The sequence below is a fragment of the Scyliorhinus canicula genome, chromosome 19 (assembly GCF_902713615.1).
Source record: "Scyliorhinus canicula chromosome 19, sScyCan1.1, whole genome shotgun sequence".
In the NCBI taxonomy this organism is placed as follows: domain Eukaryota; kingdom Metazoa; phylum Chordata; class Chondrichthyes; order Carcharhiniformes; family Scyliorhinidae; genus Scyliorhinus; species Scyliorhinus canicula.
The window spans coordinates 3,943,132-3,964,463 of NC_052164.1; the positions used below are offsets into that span (position 1 = coordinate 3,943,132).

The window sequence follows — 21,332 nt, forward strand, 5'->3', positions numbered from 1 at the left end:
CTGCAACATTTCATGAGCACCTTTCATGAGCTCAGGGCGTGCCAAAATGCTGGAAAACCAATTAAATATTTTTGGAATGTGATCACTGTTGCAAATATAGGAAATCGGGTCAACACCAAGATCACCTGAGACTGTAACTGCTGATATAACTATGATGCAATGTCACATGGCTAAGAGTAAGAAGTCTCACACCACCAGGTTAAAGTCCAACGGGTTTATTTGAAATCAGAAACTTTCGGAGCTTTAACCCGGTGTTGTGAGATGTCTTACTGTGCCCACCCCAGTCCAGCATCTCCACAACATGGCAAAGAGGCAGATCTGGTTGGAAGCAGTAGCAGAATCTCGTGTAGAATACCGAGATCGATATAGATTTATAATATAAACCCAAATGGGTATCATAATAACAATCTATGGTACCATTCTTAGGTAAGGCAAATAGTTCAGGAAAGAAAAGTGCAGGAGAGATGCCAAGAACAGCACCAAAACATACCTAAAACTGAGGCGTCAGCCTGCTGAACTTACTACTTGTGAGCCAAACAGCAGAAGCAGCAAGTGATCGACAGAGCTAAGCAATTCCACAACTAAAGGATCAGATCTAAGTTCTGCAGCCCTGCCACATCCAGCTGTGAATGGTGGTGGACAGTTAAACAACTCACTGGAGGAGGAGGCTCCACAAATATCCCCATCCTTAATGAAGGAGAGCCCAGCACATCAGTGCAAAAGGTAAGGCCAAAGAATTTACTACAATCTTCAACCAGATCAGCCAATTTGATTTACTCCACATGATAGCAAGGAATGGCTGAAGACCAGAGCAGGTCAGAGGTTCAAACCCCAGCACTGGGTAACTCATGTCCTGACTCCCCAAAGCCTGTCCACATCTACAAGGCACAGCAAAAATTGTGATGGAATATTCTCCATGTGCCTGATGAGTGCAACTCTAACCACACTCAAGAAGCTTGATATCATCCAAGAACAAGCAGCCCATTTGATTGGCCCATCCAAAAATATTCATTCCCTCCACCACCAACCACAGTAGCAGCCATGTGTACGTGTACAAGGAACTCACTAAGGCTCCTTAGATGGCAACTTGCAAGCCTACAATCGCTGGCATCTAGAAGGAAAAGGGCAGCAGATGCCTGGAAACACCACCATTTGGTGGTTCACCTCCATGTTAAGTAATGGGTTAAGAGACATTGCAATTAGTTGTCTCATTTATGTTAAGTGTTCAATGATTGTCTCATTTATGTTAAGTGTTCTGATTGACATGATATGTAAAGGGGCTTCAGGTGGACTCTGAAGCTTGTGATGATCTGTAGAGTTCTGTGCAGAGTGAGTTTGAACCATTAAAGGTGTGTTGGTGGAAAAGGAGCTGAACTCTTGCCTCTTCATACCACAGCATCTAGTACATTTAACACTCCAAGCCTCTCACCATCCTTTAAATATATCACTGTCACTGAGTCAACATTCGGGAACTCCCTCCCTAACAGCACTGCGGGTGTACCTACACCACGGGAATGCAGCGTTTGAAGGCGGCAGTTCACCACCACCTTTGTGAGGACAGTTAGGGGATGGGTAATAAATGCTCGTGTAGCCGGTAATGTCTGCATCCCGTGAAATATTTTTTAAAAAACACATCTAGACCTCAAAGTCTGATGTTTTCTGTCAATTTTTCAAGAGCACTATGCAAAACGTGGTGGCAGCAGAGTGTAAAGACCCCGAAAAACTCAAAAAAGAGAAGACTGAGAGACCGCTAAATCAGATGAGGGAATCAAAGGAAGATTTAACTCTCCAAAGCTGTACAAATAGCAGGACACAGGGCTCAGGAAGCTAAACAGAGCAGTGTTCATGCAGAAAGTGGTGTCCCTTGGAGAGAAAAGAGTAAAGTCATTCAATATGCCCGACAAAAAGAAAAAACTCAAGTCAAGCAAAACCCCACAAGATGCTCTCGGGGTTAGGAGGAAAATCCTGTACAACTGGGAAGAATTCACGGCAAGGGGAGCCGAGCCGTAACTGTAGAAAGTTAGGGCATTTTAATAATCTGCAGATCGAAAGCTCCTATAGCTCATTGGAAGAAAGAGATAACAATGAAACGAACGAGTAACAATGAAACTAAGTAAATCCAAGAAGTGGAAGAGCCACAGATAAATGCTTTTAGCATATTACCGATTTTCGTTACTGTTTTCATCATGTTGCTGATTCTTTTGTATTCTTGAGTTTGTCAATAAAATTAAAATATGTGCATGAGCCACAGAAAACCCCCCAATATCCTTAAAGAGAAAGCTAGTTAAACAGAAGATAATTATTGGGGAATTAAGTTAGCGTCAATGATCACCCCACGAATTCAAGGTAGTTGGGGCAGGTGTTTGAGTATTATCCGATTCAGTAAATAGCTTAAAAAGGCCACATTACAGCTCCACCCCATCCAATTGCAAGGTCCAGGAGGGACTACACTGAAAATAATAGACCAACATTTGGCAAGATTGAGATACATGGATAAAGAAATTGTGGAACCCCTCTATGTTGCAGCTGAGGCTCGCTCGCACGGTTGTTGAAATTGCCAATGAGCAGTCCAGTGAGATATTCAGGAATAATTTCCATCCTATTTTCAGGCTTAGGAAAGATGAAAACAGAATATCATGAAATCCCATGGGCAGATGCTAAGCCCAAATGGTTCTCCACAGTGAGGAAGGGTCTTCACCCACTCAAAGTCAAGAGCGAGATTGAACACATATTTTATGAAAGGGTCAGCTCTCCAGTAACCATTCAGTGGTGTTCTGAAATGGTCACAGTACCAAACTTTAATGGTTCAATTTGAATATGTCTGTGTTTAACGCCTGAGAATGTGAGATGTACCTGATGACATCAGTGGATGAAAGTCTCGTCAAATAAGCAAAATGCACCCTCGACACAAAATGGCAGTTTTCTCTGGACAAAGAATTCAGATTGCTAACTATTTATCACCCCATTTGGTTGTTATTATTGGAGCACGTTATCATTGGGAACATTCTACATCTCAGACATTCCAAATAACAAGGTCTCAGATCTAGAAACAGTAATCTGCCATGTGGACCACATTCTCTTCCATGGTTCAAGGAAGAACATGGCCACTGTGTACAAACAGTCCTTGAGGAAATAGGCTTTACATTAAACGACAATCTACAAAGCCTATGATAAAATTCTTCGGCCATATTGTGCAAGTTTCAGGAATTACGTCTGACCCACAGAAAATCATCGGGGCGAAAACCAATGGAACCTCGGAACCAGAAACATGTAGAAACTTTACAACCACGCAGGTGGAAGGCACTCATATTGAACAATGAGAGAGTGCGCAGTGCATCCTCAACCTTGAAACAAAATCAGGACCAGATCAGGGAGATTGATCAACGCACCATGGATACGATCCCTATGAAGTCTGAGAGGAGGAGGACATACATAATTTTTATAAAGACTTGGGGCGAGATGTAGAGAGAAGGGTTAACATCAAGAGCACCTGATACTGATGTAACTGCTGCTGTAACTATGATTCAGTGTCACATGACTAAGAGACTGATATCTGGTGGGAAGCAGAAAGTACAACCTCGTATGGAGTACAGAGATGTAGGGTTAGATTTAACTAAATGGAACAAAGTCCCTTGGCAGAATGTTTAGCCACGTTTCCTGTTGCTCACAGCGCCAGAAACACACGGCTATAAAACTTCACACCGAGTTAGATAGGTGGCCCCCAGCGGGGAATGCGCAGCCGAGGACTGTACATAGCCCCGTTTCATTCTCTGAGGAGCTCCGCTCACTGAAACTCAGTATAGTGAGAGATCGGGACATCATTTTTAAAATGACGTCCCGATCTCTGAAACCCCGAACCCCCCCCCAGCCCAAATGCACTATGGTGGCACTGCCAGGTGTGCCGGCCCAAGGGATATACACCTGGGGTCCTCCGATTCCCTGGGAGACCACCACGAGTGCCGTTTGTGGAGACCGTATGAACGGCGCTCACCCGAGAGTGAAGCGGACTGATCCCAATGTCTCGGGTACCTCACATTAAAGTGAAACTAGGGGTGGGATTCTCCGACCCCCCACCGGCCCGGAGAATCGGCGAGGGGGGGGCGGAATCTTGCCCCGCCGGCTGCCGAATTCTCCGACGCCGGGGTTTTGGCGGGAATCTGGCAGCGCCACCGCCCCCCCCGCGATTCTCCGGCCCGCGATGGGCCGAGCGGCCGCCCGTTTTAGGCCGTTCCCCGCCAGCGTAAATTAGACCTGGTACTTACCGGCGGGACCTGGCTCTGCGGGCAGCCTCCGGGGACCTCGGGAGGGGTGCGGTGGGATCTGGCCCGGGGAGTGCCCCACGGTGGCCTGGCCATGATCGGGGCCCCACCGATCCGCGGGTAGGCTGTGTCGTGGGGGGACTCTTTCCCTCCACACCGGCTGCTGTCACCTCCGCCTGGCCGGTGCGGTGACGAACCCCCCTGCGCATGCGCTGGGATGACGCCCGCACGCGCTGGCGCTCCGCGCATGCGCAACTCGCACGGCCGGCGGAGGCCAGTCAGCGCCAGTTGGCACAGCGCCAAGCCCCTTCCATGTCGGTTGGCGCGGCGCCGGCCTAGGCCCTGAAGGTTGGGAGGATTCCGCCCCTTCCGGGCGGCCTGACGCCGGAGTGGTTCTCGCCACTCCTCGGCGCCGGGACCGTCCGCCCGCCGGGTAGGGGAGAATCCCGCCCCACGTGTCTCGCTTAATATGCAGATTTGCCAAAACGTGATCCCACGTCGCAAAGTCTTGCGTTAGATCTCGTAAGGCATTGCGAGTTGGGTAGATCCCGGAAACGGGGTCTCCCGGCTTCTATTGACCGCATTGTGCGTGGCGAGCTGCTTGCGGGTGCAGTGTGGTGGCCGTTTGATCTCGCCCATACTTTTATATATAGATCTGTAAATAAACAAGAATGGCCTTTATGATGGTCTATGTTAACATTCGTAGGGTAGCAGCCAACCCCAAAGAAACTCCATCAGGCCCTGAACGCAAGACAGGAAACACACCAATTTGTGCACAGAAAGCTCCACAAATAGCAATGAAATAAACAGTCATTTAATTTTTGAAGAGGTATCGCGGTGTTGAGGGATAAATATTGGTCAGGAATATGGGGTAACAGGGCAGCACGGTGGCCTAGTGGTTAGCACAACCGCCTCACGGCGCTGAGGTCCCAGGTTCGATCCCGGCCCTGGGTCACTGTCTGTATGGAGTTTGCACATTCTCCCCGTGTCTGCGTGGGTTTCGCCCCCACAACCCAAAGATGTGCAGGGTAGGGGATTGGCCACGCTAAATTGCCCCTTAATTAGAAAAAATAATTGGCTAATCTAAATTTATTTTAAAAAAGGAATATGGGGTAACTGCCCTGCCATTCTTCAAAGGCTTTAAGTCTACTCTAAACAGCAGGAATGGCCTTTGTCTAGTCTTCCATTGGAAGGACAGCACCTCCGGGAGTGCAGCACCCCTCAGCACTGGGCCAGCTTAGATTTCTCTGTGCTCAAGTTACGGAGCCGTTACTTGAACCCACAATATTCTGACTCAGATGAGAGTTGTATCAACCCGAGGCACAGCTCCGAATGAACATTTTAATGGGACACTGACAGTAGGGCCCGAACCCCTGTCAGACGGAGTCTGAACAATGAGAGGAAAAAGGGAAATGGAGAGATTATTGAATCATAATGACAGCGCACAGCAAAGGAGGCCATTGGCCCATTGTGTATCCGGCTCTTTCAAAGGGCATCCCAGTCAGTCCTGCTCCCCATGTCTCTGCAGTTCCTCTCCTCCAGGTATAATCCAAATTCTCTTTTGAAAGTTCTATCAAATCTGCTTCCATCACCCTACGAGGCAACGCATTCCAAATCCTAACCACACATAGCATAAATAAAGGTTTCCTTCCCATTGCTCACATATAAAAATAAACCTCCAGCGGGATTTGTTGTGTTTCTGTGCCACTTTAATTTTTTTACTTGGTTCTGTCAGTTTTTCCCCCCCCCCCCCCTCCCTCCCACCGTACAGATTTTCTCTCATTTTCAACCGCTAGCTTGTCTGACCCTACATTCTGTGTTTATGTAGATTTTAGCCTTTCTGCGTGTGCTGGACTTTCCCTGTATACCTTCGCTGCTACTTTAAGAATGACTGAATTTGAATGTCTGAACATTCATTTCCCAGAGCCTGCGGTGGGAGATGGGTGCAGCTTGGGGCCTAGGAAGGGGTTTAAGCTGTCTGGAGACCTGCTTGGTACATGTGTGAATAGAGATAATGTTACCAGAGCCAAGGCAGCACAGAATGTCTTGCTGTTGCACAACCTTAGACTGATACTGGGACTACAGCCAAGAGGGAAGGCTTGGGTTAGCCAGGGGGGAGTCAGCCAGGGAGCATTCACTCTCAGAGTGCTACAGTGTGAAGCAGGGTAAGGCCAGGGAATGCAGCGTGGCAGTGGCTATGAAGCAAGTTCAAGACAGCCACCGCCACTTTCAGAAAGCAACAGGATACTTCAATACAGCTTTGCCAGTGTGACCACAACATTACCTCATTGGCTGGAGAATGATTCGGGGGAACTGAAAAATGTGGATGTGTGTATAAATATCTTCCTGCTGGGAAATAGCTAAGAGATGGTGAATGTCATATGACCAGGATCTCTCCGTTTCCCTCCTGAATTATTTCAGCACCGGGCATTTATTAATCATATTTCTCTACCTACCCATTGGAAAGATTTTCTTTGCCACCCACTCTTCTACCAACTTAGATATTTGTGCAACTCAGAAATAACAATGCTGATGAGGATTAGATAAACTTGCAGGTATAATGTTCAAAAACAAATAGCTAGGAATTCTGGAATGTGCAAAAGTGTTAAAATAGCTGAAAATAGCACTGGGAGACAAGAGGAGTAGGAGGTCTGTAAAGTAGGGCCCGGGCTGGTTAAGGGTCAGGAATTGGAGGACAGAGATGTCAAATAAAATACATCAGACACTGCAATGTGGTTATTTACTAAACACAGCCAGCTCAGAACAAATATTCTGCCTAAATCACTGACCTGGTTTTTTCTTGATCACTAACTGACCTGCTGGGTAGTTCCAGCAATTGCTGTTTTTATTTTGCTTCCAGGGCTGCTTATTCCCTTGACCTTCCCTTCCTCCCCCCCCCCCCCCCCCCCCAAACACACACACACACTCAGACACAGGATCCAACTGCACTCTAGTAGGTGTGATACATAAGGGTGAAAGTTCATTTGAATTTTAGTCGTTACGGCTACGCTGCTTCGAGACGCTTACTCATGTCACCGTTACAACACATTGCATTATATATCACCTTTCCCAGATGCTTCATATCAGTATAATCAGCCAAAATTTGAAAACTACAGCTCAGGTCTTTTGGGTAATGGATAGTCAGAGACCAGATGAAAAATGAAATGAAAACGATTATTGTCACAAGTAGGCTTCAAATGAAGTTACTGTGAAAAGCCCCTAGTCGCCACATTCCGGCACCGGTTCGGGAGGCTGGTACGGGAATTGAACCGTGCTGCTGGCCTGCTTTAAAAGCCAGCTCTTTAGCCCTGTGCTAAACCAGCCCCCTATGTGCCCAAAAGATGAGCTACGGGACCTCTCAGAAGTCCCAAAGCAAGGTTTCCATGGGAATTGCCCAGAGTTACAGATCAGGGAAATCGTTCCCCCTGGTTTATGTGCGGTGCCGTCAGCAAGTGTTTGCGCGGGCTTTGGGTGATCACCATCTTGGATTGTGTTGAGCAACACCCTTAATAAACACCTCCGCGTGTTTTACAAGAATCCAGAGTCTCGGCACCTCCAACATTCATTTTCTCTCAAATATAACACCGCCAGGTATGAACCCCCAAAAGGCAATCCTCCTGCTTCCCAGGTTCCTCTGAAAACGTCTGCAACTCCAAGTCAAGAGGCTTCAGATGGTTCTGATGTTCTAGTTATCCAGGAAATGCAAACAGGAAAAATCCTAGTCTCACACAGCGGTAACTATACAGCTGCCCCACCCCCTCCAATTACTCACACTGACACACCTTCCCTCGCAACCCAACCTGGAGACCCCCCCCCCCCTCCCCCCCCCCCCCCCCCCCCCCCCCCCCCCCCCCCCCCCCCCCCCCCCCCCCCCCCCCCCCCCCCCCCCCCCCCCCCCCCCCCCCCCCCCCCCCCCCCCCCACCCCCCCCCCCCCCCCCCCCCCCCCCCCAAAAAAAAGGCAGAGCCTCCCACCAGTCACTAAAGCCAACAGGGTACATCAGTGAGCAGATTGCCTTCGCCTACTGAAGAGGTCAGGATTCCACCAGGACGTAGCCATAGGACCATAAGGCACAGGAGCAGAATTAGGCCACTCGGCCCATCGAGTCTGCTCCACCATTCAATCATGGCTGATATTTTTCTCATCCCCATTCTCCTGCCTTTTCCCCAGAATCCTGATCCCCTTATTGATCAAGAACCTGTCTCTCTCTATCTTAAAGACACTCAGCGATTTGGCCTCCACAGCCTTCTGCGGCAAAGAGTTCCACAGATTCACCACCCTCTGGCTGAAGAAATTCCTCCTCATCTCTGTTTTAAAGGATCGTCCCTTTAGTCTGAGGTTGTGCTCTCTGCTTTGAGTTTTTCCTACAAGTGGAAACATCCTCTCCATGTCCACTCTATCCAGGCCTTTCAGTATCCTGTAAGTTTCAATAAGATCCCCCCTCATCCTTCTAAACTCCAACGAGTACAGACCCAGAGTCCTCAACCGTTCCTCATATGACAAGTTCTTCATTCCAGGGATCATTCATGTGAACCTCCTCTGGACCCTTTCCAAGGCCAGCACATCCTTCCTTAGATACGGGGCCCAAAACTGCTCACAATACTCCAAATTAGGTCTTCCAGAGCCTTATACAGCTGCAGAAGTACATCCCTGGTCTTGTATTATAGCCCTCTTGACATGAATGCTAACATTGCATTTGCCTTCCGAACTGCCGACTGAACTTGCACGTTAACCTGAGAATCGTGAACAAGCACTCCCCAAGACCCTTTGTGCTTCTGATTTCCTAAGCATTTCCCCATTTGGAAAATAGCTTATGCTTCCATTCCTCCTTCCAAAGTCCATACCCTCACATTTTTCCACATTGTATTCCATCTGCCACTTCTTGTCCACTCTCCTAGCCTGTCCAATTCCTTCTGCAGCCCCCCGCTTCATAAATACTACCAGTCCTTCTGCATATCTTTGATCATCTGCAAACTCAGCAACAGTGCCTTCAGTTCCTTCTTCCAGATCATTAATGTATTGTGAAAAGCTGTGGTCCCAGCACAGACCCCTGAGGCACACCACTAGTCACCGGCTGCCACTCTGAAAAAGACCCTTATCCCCACTTTCTGCCTTCTGCCAGTCAGCCAATCCTCTATTCATGCCAGGATATTACCCTTAACACCGTGGGCTCTTATAGTCTCCTCTGCGGCACCTTGTCAAAGGCCTTCTGGAAATCTAAATAAACCACGTCCACTGGTTCTCCTTTGTTACTTCCTTGTTACCTCCTCAAAGAACTCTAACAGATTTGTCAGACATGACCTCCCCTTGACGAAGCCAAGCCGTAGCAATAGGGTTAGAAAGATTAAGTAACATTGATATCACTTCCGGCTCATGGGTATTCACTTCCTGTTCATATCATGCACTTTTGTAAATACATTTGTTGTTCCACAATGGCCGTATCATTTGAATGCATCATTCATGTGCATCTACGGACCTTCAGATTGTGAGGTTGAACTAAACTCCCACTCCAGGATCACCTCTTTTTGTGAGCTTAACATTCACGTGATGCCTAGTTGATTAATTTAAGTTAATTGCCCGTTGTGTAATTTCAGGGTATGTGTCAAGCTCTTTATTGAAAGTGATTGCAAGTTGCATTCCAACTTTTATTGCTTACAAGACACTGTGGAGTTCGATGTGCTCAATTGCCTTCAAGGGTCACCAGCAACGTTAACCTGTCTTCAAATAGCTGTCTTCATTGGTACTAGTTCAAGCCCTTTGCCAGGTTGTGCAGGGCACATCACCACTGGCAGGATACCCTCTCGGGGAGCACTGCGGAGCAGTCCAAGCATTGGAAGTACATCTTTAGGATCCTGAAGGTCTGCTCTACGATGGATCTTGTCAAACTCTGTTGAGTTGTATCTCTTCTCAGAGACACTTGGAGGATGACATTTCCAGTGTGAATCTCACATAATGTAAAAGGGCATTTTTCTACTTCCAGACCAGCTTCAACCCTCCCTCCTTCAGTGTTCGTGTCGCTCAATCTTCCTCCACCCTCGTTATGTAGGGAGAACCACCACCCCCAGTAACCTTGGACCCCATTATTATGGTAGTGGAGATTCCTGCCCTTGAAACCATCACTGTTGTCCCCATGCGGGCCTCACCCACCCCCATCGAGGCTGTGTGCATGGTGACAGAGATGACCTCCCCACAAAACAAGCTTTCCGTTTAGAGGCTGTAGATTCCTCCTCTGACCATCCCATCTCAGTACCAAGCCAGATACTCCCATGACCCCAGAATGTGAGGCAAGGACTACACCCTGCATGCCAAGCTATGCCTGACACCCACTGAGCACAAAAGGGCTTGGCCCCTCCCTGGAGCAGGTAGATTACGTGAAAGTTGTCAGATGTGGGAGATATTCGGAAATTGGTGTCCAGAAATGGGGTCCAAAACGTAGCAAGCAATTTAAGGGTTAAACAGACTGAAGGAGAATACTATATTTTTTTTAAAATATAAATTTAGTGTACCCAATTCATTTTTTCCAATTAAGGGGCAATTTAGTGTGGCCAATCCATCTAGCCTGCACATCTTTGGGTTGTGGGAGCGAAACCCACGCAGACATGGGGAGAATGTGCAAACATCTTTAGGATCCTGAAGGTCTGCTCTACGATGGATCTTGTCAAACTCTGTTGAGTTGTATCTCTCCCTCAGAGACACTTGGAGGATGACATTTCCAGTGTGAATCTCACATAATGTAAAGGGCATTTCACTGGACAGTGACCCGGGCCAGGATTGAACCTGGGACCTTCACACCGTGAGGCTGGAGTGCTAACCACTGCGCCATCGTGCAGCCCGAAGGAAAATACTGTTAGCCCGGACTTATGCTGAGTCACATGGTCCCATTCAGACGTAACTCATTAGGGAATGCACAAGGTGATTCACCCAAGACCATTGGGCTGGATTCACCGCCCCGCCGCATTTCTGTCCTGACCCACCAGCGGGATTCTCCATTACGCCGGCCGGTCAATGGGGTTTCCCATTATGGGCTGCCCCACACCGTCGGGAAACCCATGGGCGCCGGCAAAATTGAGAATCCCGCTGGCGGAGAATCCCACCACAGGTCTTTCAAGACATTTGTGCATGACCAGCAATTATCCTATTACAGAGTCAGGTGACCCATTTGTCTGTTAATGGAAGGTAGTTGCACGTGAATGGAATAGTTGTAGTCGTGTGTAAACGGGAATGGGCAATCAAGCAGCCCAATTACAGTCTGGACAATCCAGAGGAGGACCTTTGTCTGAAGGGCTGGGCAGAACTTTAACGAGAGAGAGAGAGAGAGCATCAATTTGGAACAGAGAAGGATGCGAGCAGCCATGAGACAGGTCATGAAATCTGCTCCAGAAAGGCTGCAGAGGTCACCCAGGAGAGGTCATGAAGGAAACTGTTCCAGATTACAGACTTTCGAAAAGGGTTCTGATTCAGTACCTTAGCCATTGTGAAGTACCACCCAGACATATGTAACAATGCCATGCATCATCCTGTAGCATAGCCTGTGAATCGTCAGGACTGCCTTTAACCTCTCAACCATACCCCATTGCCCCGTCCAGAGATTATGACGGTCTTTCACTCAGATCCACAGTTCCTTCAGGACTGGTCACAAAACTGTTTCCCTTCATGAGTCACTTTGCATCCTGTCCCACACTAAATCACCACCAACCCCCGCCCCCCGCCTCCAATCCAGAGTCTGTGTACATTCCCTAATTCTTCTAAATCCCATCCACCCCCTCTGTGTCCGTGTGCCACTCTATCACGGCAGGCTCCAGCTTCCACACCCCAATCTCTCTGCCTGCCACTGTGCTCCCCAAAACACCTTTATTCCACCCAGTAGCCACTGTGAGCAACCCAAACACAAGTCCCCAGCAGTGTAGGTCAACATGGCATCGCTGACGCCCTGTTTCAGGGTGGCTCTAAATGTTGCACCCACCTCGAAGTCACAAGCAAAGTGGGGTGGACAATTGCACACCGCATGCAAGGTTGTGAATCAGACGGGTCTCATTCCCGCTGGCACAGCAGGTAATTAGGAGGGGGATGGGCGGGGCAAAAGACTGGAGTCCGGCGAGTTGCGTTTTCAATGAGTATCCGACACACGCTAATTGGAGGCAGATGGGGTTTTCATCGTGGGTCCCAGGAAATCCGGCCCACCGTGAAAGTGGGGAGAATTGCCAACTGTTTTCCAGTCAGCAGGACTTGGACTCTTGGCCTCTGACTTTTCCGCTCGCGCCAGCACCATGTTCCCGTACTAGCCTCCCTGAACAGGCCGCTGGAATGTGGGGACTAGGGGCTTTTCACAGTAACTTCATTTGAAGCCTACTTGTGACATAAGCGATTTTCACTTTCACCAAGCTCGCTGCTGGGCAGAAACAGAAAATCCTGTCTGAGATTATCTGGTTGGTATCACATTACTGTTTATGACAGCTTGCCGTGTGCAAGTTAACTGCTGTGTTTCCTACGTTGCAACAGTGAAAATTCAATCGGCTTTAATGTGCTCTGGGAACTCCAGAGATTGGCAATGGTGGTACAGAAATGCAAGCATTGCTCTATAGCACAACACATTCTTGTACCCCCTGTACAACTTCATTGCCCCATCTTCACGGGCAGCACACCGGGTTTCACAACGGCGTCGGCCGTTGCGGAGATTTCCGCCCAAGGTCTTTTCTACGGTGGATCTCAAGTCCGCCTACCACCAGCTCCCCATCCGCCCTAGCGACTACAAATACACTGCATTCGAAGCAGATAGGCGGCTCTACCACTTCCTAAGGGTGCCCTTCGGTGTCACAAATGGAGTCTCGGACTTCCAACAGGAGACGCACCGAATGGTTAACCGGTACGGTTTGCGGGCCACGTTTCCGTACCTCGATAACGTCACCATCTGCGGCCACGACCAGCAGGACCACGACACCAACCTCCATAAATTCCTCCATACCGCAAAAATCCTTAACCTAACTTACAAGGACAAATGTGTGTTCAGCACCGACTGTCTAGCCATCCTCAGCTACGTAGTGCATGATGGAGTCAGTGTGGACTTCAAATGGTCCCTCCCCTCCACCGGCCGCAACCCCGTACTTCCTGAATGTGATTGACGAGTACTCCCGGTTCCCATTCGCCATCCCCTGCCCCGACATGACCGCAGCCACCGTCAAAAGCCCTCCACAATATCTTTACCCTGTTCGGTTTCCCCGCCTACATGCACAGCAATAGGGCATCCTCCTTCATGAGCGACGAACTGCGTCAATTCCTGCTCAGCAAGGGCATTGCCTCGAACAGGACGACCAGTTACAACCCCCGGGGGAACAGACAGGTAGAGAGGGAGAACGGAACGGTCTGGAAGACCGTCCTACTGGCCCGATGGTCCATGTATCTCCCAGTCTCCCGCTGGCAGGAGGTCCTTCCTGATGCTCTCCACTCCATCCAATCACTGCTGTGTACCACGACCAACCGAACACCTCATGAACGTCTCCGTGTCTTCCCCAGGAAGTCCTCCTCCGGGACCTCGCTCCCGACCTGGCTGGCAGCTCCTGGACCCATCCTGCTCCGCAAACACGGGCGGGCGCACAAGTCGGTTCCATTGGTCGAGAGAGTTCACCTGTTCCACGCTAACCCTCAATACGCCTACGTGGTGTACCCCGACAGCCGGCAGGGTACGGTCTCCCATCGGGACCTGGCGCCCACTGGATCCACACACACCACCCCCCCCCCCCCTCTATCCCACCGGCGCACCCCACAGCCGCCCCCTTCCCAGGTCGATCGGTCCTCCCACCCGGCCCATCCAGGAGTGATGAAGCTGCCGAAGAAGCCGAAGTCACGCTCCCGGAGTTACGGATGTCCGAGCCGGCGCCCGCATCACCGCCAAAACTGCGACGATCGCAGAGCACGACCAGTAATTCCGATCGACTAATTGCTTCATTCTGATTGTAAATAAATACTGTAAATAGTTGTGATATGTAACAAGGCAAAACACTGTTAATGTATACTGGGTACCACCATAACCTCAACCTCTACCACTGAAAAACGCGAGACCACCACCCCACCGGACTCTTTTTTTTTTTTGAAAAAGGGGGTGAATGTGGTAGTCGGTATTAGGGGTATTACGGTACCCTGGACAATGCTGTAAGACCATTGGTGTGGGAGGTACCGGAGACTGCTGTATCATTGGTGAAGCCTGCCTGCTGGTTCCGCCCAGTAAGGTGGAGTATAAGAGTCCGTGTCTCCCTAGCTGCTGCATTCTGTACCTGCACTGCTGGGGGAAACATCTAGTACAATAAAGCATTCAGTTGTCATCCAATCTCGCTTCTGGAGTCATTGATTGAGCATCACTCCCACAGTCCAAAGACATACAGGTTAGGTGGATTGGCCATGATGAATTGCCCTTAGTGACTAAAAAGGTTAGGTGGGGTTATTGGGTTACGGGGATAGGGTGGAAGTGATAGCTGAAGTGGGTCAGTGCAGACTTGATGGGCCGAATGGCCTCCTTCTGCACTTATGTTCTATGTTCTTGTTCATCACTTTCCAACTTCCTCCCTGGTCTCCTCAGCTGAGATCAGCTAAATGCATAAATGCTAGTGCTAGTGTGTAAATAGCCAGATAAAGACAATTCAGTCAGGAGGTACACCCCTCATCAAGTTGACAAGTAATTCCATGCTACAGCATGCAGCGAGGGCAGACACCATCCTGTACCTGCACTACCCGTCATTAATTCAGAGGCCGATTGCATTGGTCTTCGCTGTTCCCGCTGCTGGTCAGATAGTCAAAGAGAACAAAGCCATAGGCTGATTCAGTGTCTGTCTGGCAGAGGGAAAGGGAGAGAGAAGGACAGAAAGAAAAGAGTAAAGATATAGTCGCCCCAAACAGGAGAGCACAAAAAGAGGGCGTGGAATGACAGGAATGTTCTGGAACAGACACTTACCCGGAAATTCACTTTCTGAATGACCTGCTGGGGATCACTCTCCAAGATGACCCTGTCAAAGGAGTAGAAGCAAAGTAAAAACACAGGATAAAAAATGGCCAGAGTTTGTGACTGACTGATGTCAATTCAGCTCTCTCTCACTGTAACTCAGTAATCCTTCTACTCAGTGCCAAGTTACTGACTGTACCTCGGAGTCACACCGTTACTCAGTACTGACTGTACCTCGGAGTCACACCGTTACTCAGTGCCAAGTTACTGACTGTATCTCAGATTCACACCGTTACTCAGTGCCATGTTACTGACTGTACCTCGGAGTCACACCGTTACTCAGTACTGACTGTACCTCGGAGTCACACCGTTACTCAGTGCCATGTTACTGACTGTATCTCGGATTCACACCGTTACTCAGTGCCAAGTTACTGACTGTACCTCGGAGTCACACCGTTACTCAGTACTGACTGTACCTCGGAGTCACACCGTTACTCAGTGCCAAGTTACTGACTGTATCTCAGATTCACACCGTTACTCAGTGCCAAGTTACTGACTGTACCTCGGAGTCACACCGTTACTCAGTACTGACTGTACCTCGGAGTCACACTGTTACTCAGTGCCAAGTTACTGACTGTATCGCGGAGTCACTCCGTTACTCAGTGCCATGTTACTGACTGTACCTCGGAGTCACACCGTTACTCAGTACTGACTGTACCTCGGAGTCACACTGTTACTCAGTGCCATGTTACTGACTGTACCTCGGAGTCACACTGTTACTCAGTGCCAAGTTACTGACTGTATCGCGGAGTCACTCCGTTACTCAGTGCCATATTACTGACTGTATCTCGGAGTCACACTGTTACTCAGTGCCATGTTAATGGAGATTTCCACTCAACTTTGTGTGAAGTGCTGCCTGACATCATCTCCGAACAGCCTGGTTCTTATCTCCCTTGTTCTGGACTCTGCCACCATAGGGCCGAAAGAGAAACTATTTCCTATCAAATCTTGTTATTTTAAAGTACCTAAATTAGATCACATTTAATTGTCTAAGAGAATGCAAGCAAACCATACTTATGCAACATGTCCTCATTAACAACCCTCAAATAGGCAGAATTTCCAAAGAATGTGGTTTTATCTGAAAAAAAAGTGTAAAAATCATCTCACCCTCCATCCACAATCTCATCCATGATCAGCAGAACCCCATCCATATTCTCCATTAGAGATTTCTTTTCCACATTTTTCCTGAAAAAATACAAAATGGGATTATCAAAAAGTACTGTCATGATGATATGCTTAATACTAGATAATGATTTGAAATTCTGCCCTGACTTCAGGGGAGTGTGAAGGACTCACATCTCCTGTCTCATTTGCAAGGTACTTACGGCTACCACCAAAAGGTAATCAACTGTTGGAGATGGGCCATTAAAATTAATTACTTGAACATGGAACTCTGGCTAATTTAGTTTCCAAACAGAAGCTAATCAAGTTGCCTTTGGAATATGTGGTGTGGATATAGGTTCAGACGCTCAGCTCTGGATGGGCCAATGCTGGAAACAGTCTGATGCCTCCTGACACAGGGTCCTGAGCATAGGGTGGTGGTAAATCAATTTGGTGGGAAGGGAATGGGGGAATTGAGGGATAGAACATTTTCAATGAGCTATAGTTACACATGTTAAAAGGTCAACTTCAACAAGATTTTTAAAAGTCTCACTACCGTAGCATCTGGCTCAAAGAATCGAACAGGCAATTGAGAACAGTCATTAACATGAGCTGTAAATAGACAGAAGCTGTTACACATTTAATTTATGCCCATGATATTAAAACGGAGTAAACTTCACAATAAAACTAGAATTATGCTGATGCAATATTATCCTGAATCTATGGAACACCTCTTACATCAAGAACATACAAAGTAGGTCACTCCACACCAAGGCTGCTGAGTGAATCAATGAAATCACGGCTGATTATTTAATTGCAACCTCAACTCCACATTCCCACCAACCCCCGGTAATCCTTCATCCCTGGAGAATCTATCCACCCCTCTGCCTTAAAAATATACAAAGACTCTGCTTCCCATCACCTGAGGGTGCGATGGTCCAAAGACTCTAGCCCTCAGAAAAATATTTCTCCTCATTGTCTTAAATGAGCGAGGAGTACCCAATTTTTTTCCCATTAGGGGGCAATTAGCGTGGCCAATCCACCTACCCTGCACATCTTTGGGTTGTGGGGGTGAAACCCACACAGACACGGGGGAGAATGTGTAAACTCCATACGGCCAGTGACCTGGGGCCCAAATGGAACCTGGGTCCTCGGCGCCGTGAGAGCGCGGGTGCTAACCACTGCGTCACCGTGCCGCCCCTTAAGCCCAGGATTTGAGAAGGAGTCAGATCAATGGCGTGGGATATGTGGAAACCTCTCCATATCCCAGCATCTGGTAGCACAAGAGGTCTAGCCAACTGCTTGGTAAAACAATAAACAACATACGCAGCAAACTCCCACTGCAAGTCAACAGCGAATCGATACAGAAATAAAAAGTGCCATGTCTGAAGAAACTGGTGTTTATTACATTCTATAATGGGACAAGAGTTATCTGAAAGGAAAGAGGGGAGATAATTGAAGAACACGAGAGGTACAATGGAAATGGGCCTGTTGCTCCAAGCTAGAAGTCTCTGTAGTGTTAGTTTGGGAGGTAAGGCACAGTGGGTAGCGCCTCTTGCCTCAGACTCAGAAGCTCTGTGTTCGAGTCCCACCAAGGACTTGATGGTCAAGGAAGGTGCATTTGTAATGTGGTCTGAACAGGTTGATTGAGGCTCCGAAGAGGAGACATATTGAATTCAAAACATTAACTCGGTTCTCTCTCCACAGGTGCCACCAGACTTGCTCCAGCATTGTCTTTTTTTTATTTCAGATTTCCAGCACCTACAGTATTTTGCTTTGTTGATTATCGGCCTGTAATCCTTCCAATGTACTGTGACAGGCAGCAAGAGTCACCTGGTCAGCCGGTTGATGCAGAGTGCCACTGCTCAACAATAGCCGCTAGCGACAGCTAGTGACCAGTCCAGAGGAATGCTAGCTATGGAAACAGAAATAAGCTTGTGCTTAATCTGTCTCATGTGTCACGGTAAGAATCAAGGTATTAAGTTTACCGAACTCTAAAAATTTATTATTTTTGAACAGGTGTTATCACCTGCTTAAAGCAAGTGGTTTAAACTGTGGCACAAAACAATGTCATAGAAAGGACTCATTCAGTAATATTGACCACAATCTCTCTCTTCTCCCCCCCCCCCCCGCCCTCCCCACACTTCCTTGGATGAGTGCAGCTCCAACAACACTCAAAAAGCTCAACACCATCCAGGACTAAGCAGCCCATTCATTGCTACCCCTTCCAAAAAACATTCACTCCCTCCACTACTGATGAACAACGGCAGCCATGTGTGCATTCCACAAGATGCACTGCACAACTCGCCAAGGCTCTTTCGGCAGCACTTTCCAAACCCGCTACCATAGAGAAGGAGAAAGGTAGCAGATACCTGGGAATGCTATAACCTGGAGGTTCCCCTCCAAGTCACTCATCATCCTGACTTGGAAATATATCACCGTTCCTTCACTGTTGCTGGGTCAAAATATTGGAACTTCCTCCTTAGCAGCACAGTGGATGTACCTACACTTCCAGCAGTTCAAGGCAGCAGCTCACCACCACCGTCTCAAGGGCAATTAGAGCTGGGCAATAGAAGCTGGCCAGCCAGCAACATCCAAACCCTGTAAATTATTATTTTTTTTTAAAAATCATACACAGGGATAGGTTTTGAGCAACAATGTGAAAGAGGCAACAGTGAATCAGCTGACCAATTAACATTGTTCCCTATTTTTATTTTCACTGAAGTCAATCAGGAAGATATTATTCAAGCTTCTTTCTCCCATTCACCTGTTTTACACTGTCACAAGTCATAATCTACCCGTCACCTCTGCTGCAAGCCATCACTCTGTAACACTGTTGCTCTTAACTCCATATTGCTACATTACTGTCAAACCATATTACTTTTAAATGATGTTGCCTCCGACACTACTTTATTTTGCCACTCCTTGTTACTATCTAACAATGTAGCAAGAAATAAGTGACAGCATTACAAATTGCTCATTACTCTACAGAAATCAGGAATTCCATGAAATCTAAATATTTATTTTCACTCCCAAATTCTTGACAATCCTCGTACCAGTTGTAAAAGTGGCAGGGGATTACCGTGAGGCTCCTACCATTGCTGTTCTGAGCTGTTCCATGGGAGGCAGGGTCAGAACGAATAGACAACAACCTCTTGCTAGACTCCACCCAGCATTTCCCAACACATCTGCTGCGTTTCATTAAATGGAACAAAAGAAGGGATTTTGTTTTTACCTCATTTTCCTGTGGATTGCCTACGATGTAGAAGTACAGATCAACAGAACTTTTATAGATCACAGTCAGTCCCTCCAGGAATGCAATTTCACCTGTTTCAGTCAAAGGACAGTGTCAGAATTTCATTGGGATTCACGGCAACACAATGGTTAGCATTGTTGCTTCACAGCGCCAGGGATCTGGGTTCGATTCCTGGCTTGGGTCACTGTTCAGAGTCTGCAGGTTCTCCCCGTTTCCTCCGGGTGCTCCGGTTTCCTCCCACAAGTCCCGAAAGACATGCTGTTAGGTGAATTGGACATTCTGAATTCTCCCTCAGTGTACCCGAACAGGCGCCGGAATGTGGCGACTAGGGGCTTTTCACAGTAACTTCATTGCAGTGTTAATGTAAGCCTACTTGTGACAATAATAAAGATTATTATCTCTCCACTGCCCTAGTTTCAAACTTCTCACTATTTAGAAAATATTCTGATCTATCTTTCTTCAATCCAAAATGGATGACCTAAAGCTTCCGTCACACTGAATTGCATCTGACTCAGTCTACTGTTTAAACAAAGGATTGCATAACCTCAGTTATAAGTCACATGTCAATTCTTAATAAACATACACTTGATATCAGAGCATCAGCCAGCTGTTCTCGATATACTGAGCTCACAAAATCTGTGACCTTCTCCGGATACCAGTAACTTTGAACTGTTTTCAATTCAATTTGGATCAGCATGAAATCTATCACCTTAAACATTCGCTCCTTCCCAGTGCACAGTGACTGCGCACACGCGCACACGCACACACATGCTTCTCCACAAGAAACACTATACCAACTCACCAAGACTTCCTCTGCAGAACCTGCCACATCTGTTACCTCTACCACCGTGAAGGACAAGGTCAGCAGGCATATGGGAACACCACCACCTGCAGGTTCCACTTCCAAATCTCGCCAAAAAAAATCACCTTTAGAGTTAGAGCTTTTAAGCATAGAAAGGGGCCATAGAAAGGCACCTGTGCACATGGGTCATGTGTTTCCTCAAATCCCTTCTAAATCCCCTGCTCCTTACCTTAAATCTATGCTCCATCTACAAAGGGGAAATGTTTCTTCATATCTACCCAATGTCCCTCAATTCTGTACACCTCGATGAAGACCCACTCAGTCTTCTTTGCTCTAAAGAAACAGCCCTAACCTAACCAGCCTTTCTTTATAGCTCCAGCCCAGGCAATATCCTGGTGAATCATCTCTGCATCCTTTCTAATACAAACACCGCTTTCCAGAACTGCACACTGAACTCCAGCTGGTCTTTCATCATTACTCCCTTCCTAACAGCACTGTGAGAATCCTTACACAGGCTGTACTTCTCAAGGGCAATAAATGGTGGCCTAAACAGTGATGCTTACATTCAAAGAATAAATTGTGAACATCACTCCTCTCTTTCCCCCTCTTCATGGAATCTACAGTGCAGAAGGAGGCTATTCGACCCATAGAGTCTGCACCTTGGAAAGAGCACCCCACCTAAGCCCACACCTCCACCCTATTCCCACACTTCCAACCCTAACCCCTCAACCCCACATTACCTTTTTGGACATTAAAGGGCAATTTAGCATGGCCAATCCACCTAACCCACAATCTTTGGACTGTGGGAGGAAACCGGAGCAGACACGGGAAGAACATGCAGACTCCACACAGACAGTGACCCAGCGGGGAAATAGAACCTGGGACCCTGGCGCTGTGAAGCCATTGTGCTAACCACTATGCTACC

At 47.8% G+C, this 21,332-nt stretch overlaps 1 protein-coding gene across 8 annotated transcripts in view; it reads right to left on the reverse strand.

Annotated features, from left to right (window-relative positions):
* LOC119954314 (coatomer subunit zeta-1-like) overlaps positions 1 to 21,332 on the reverse strand; it is a 35,321-nt gene that overhangs the window by 7,963 nt on the left and 6,026 nt on the right. For 2 of the 8 annotated variants that reach the window (XM_038779434.1, XM_038779435.1), the window contains exons 4-8: positions 19,585 to 19,676; positions 16,906 to 16,961; positions 16,356 to 16,433; positions 15,201 to 15,252; positions 14,972 to 15,079 (exon numbers count right to left, since the gene is read on the reverse strand). In XM_038779434.1, coding sequence (XP_038635362.1) covers positions 14,987 to 15,079; positions 15,201 to 15,252; positions 16,356 to 16,433; positions 16,906 to 16,961; positions 19,585 to 19,676 — 371 coding nt within the window. In that variant the 3' untranslated portion in view covers positions 14,972 to 14,986. Of the gene's footprint in view, positions 1 to 14,971; positions 15,080 to 15,200; positions 15,253 to 16,355; positions 16,434 to 16,904; positions 16,962 to 19,584; positions 19,677 to 21,332 lie in introns of all 8 variants that reach the window. The other 6 variants (XM_038779432.1, XM_038779436.1, XM_038779440.1 and 3 more) reach the window with 4 other exon arrangements.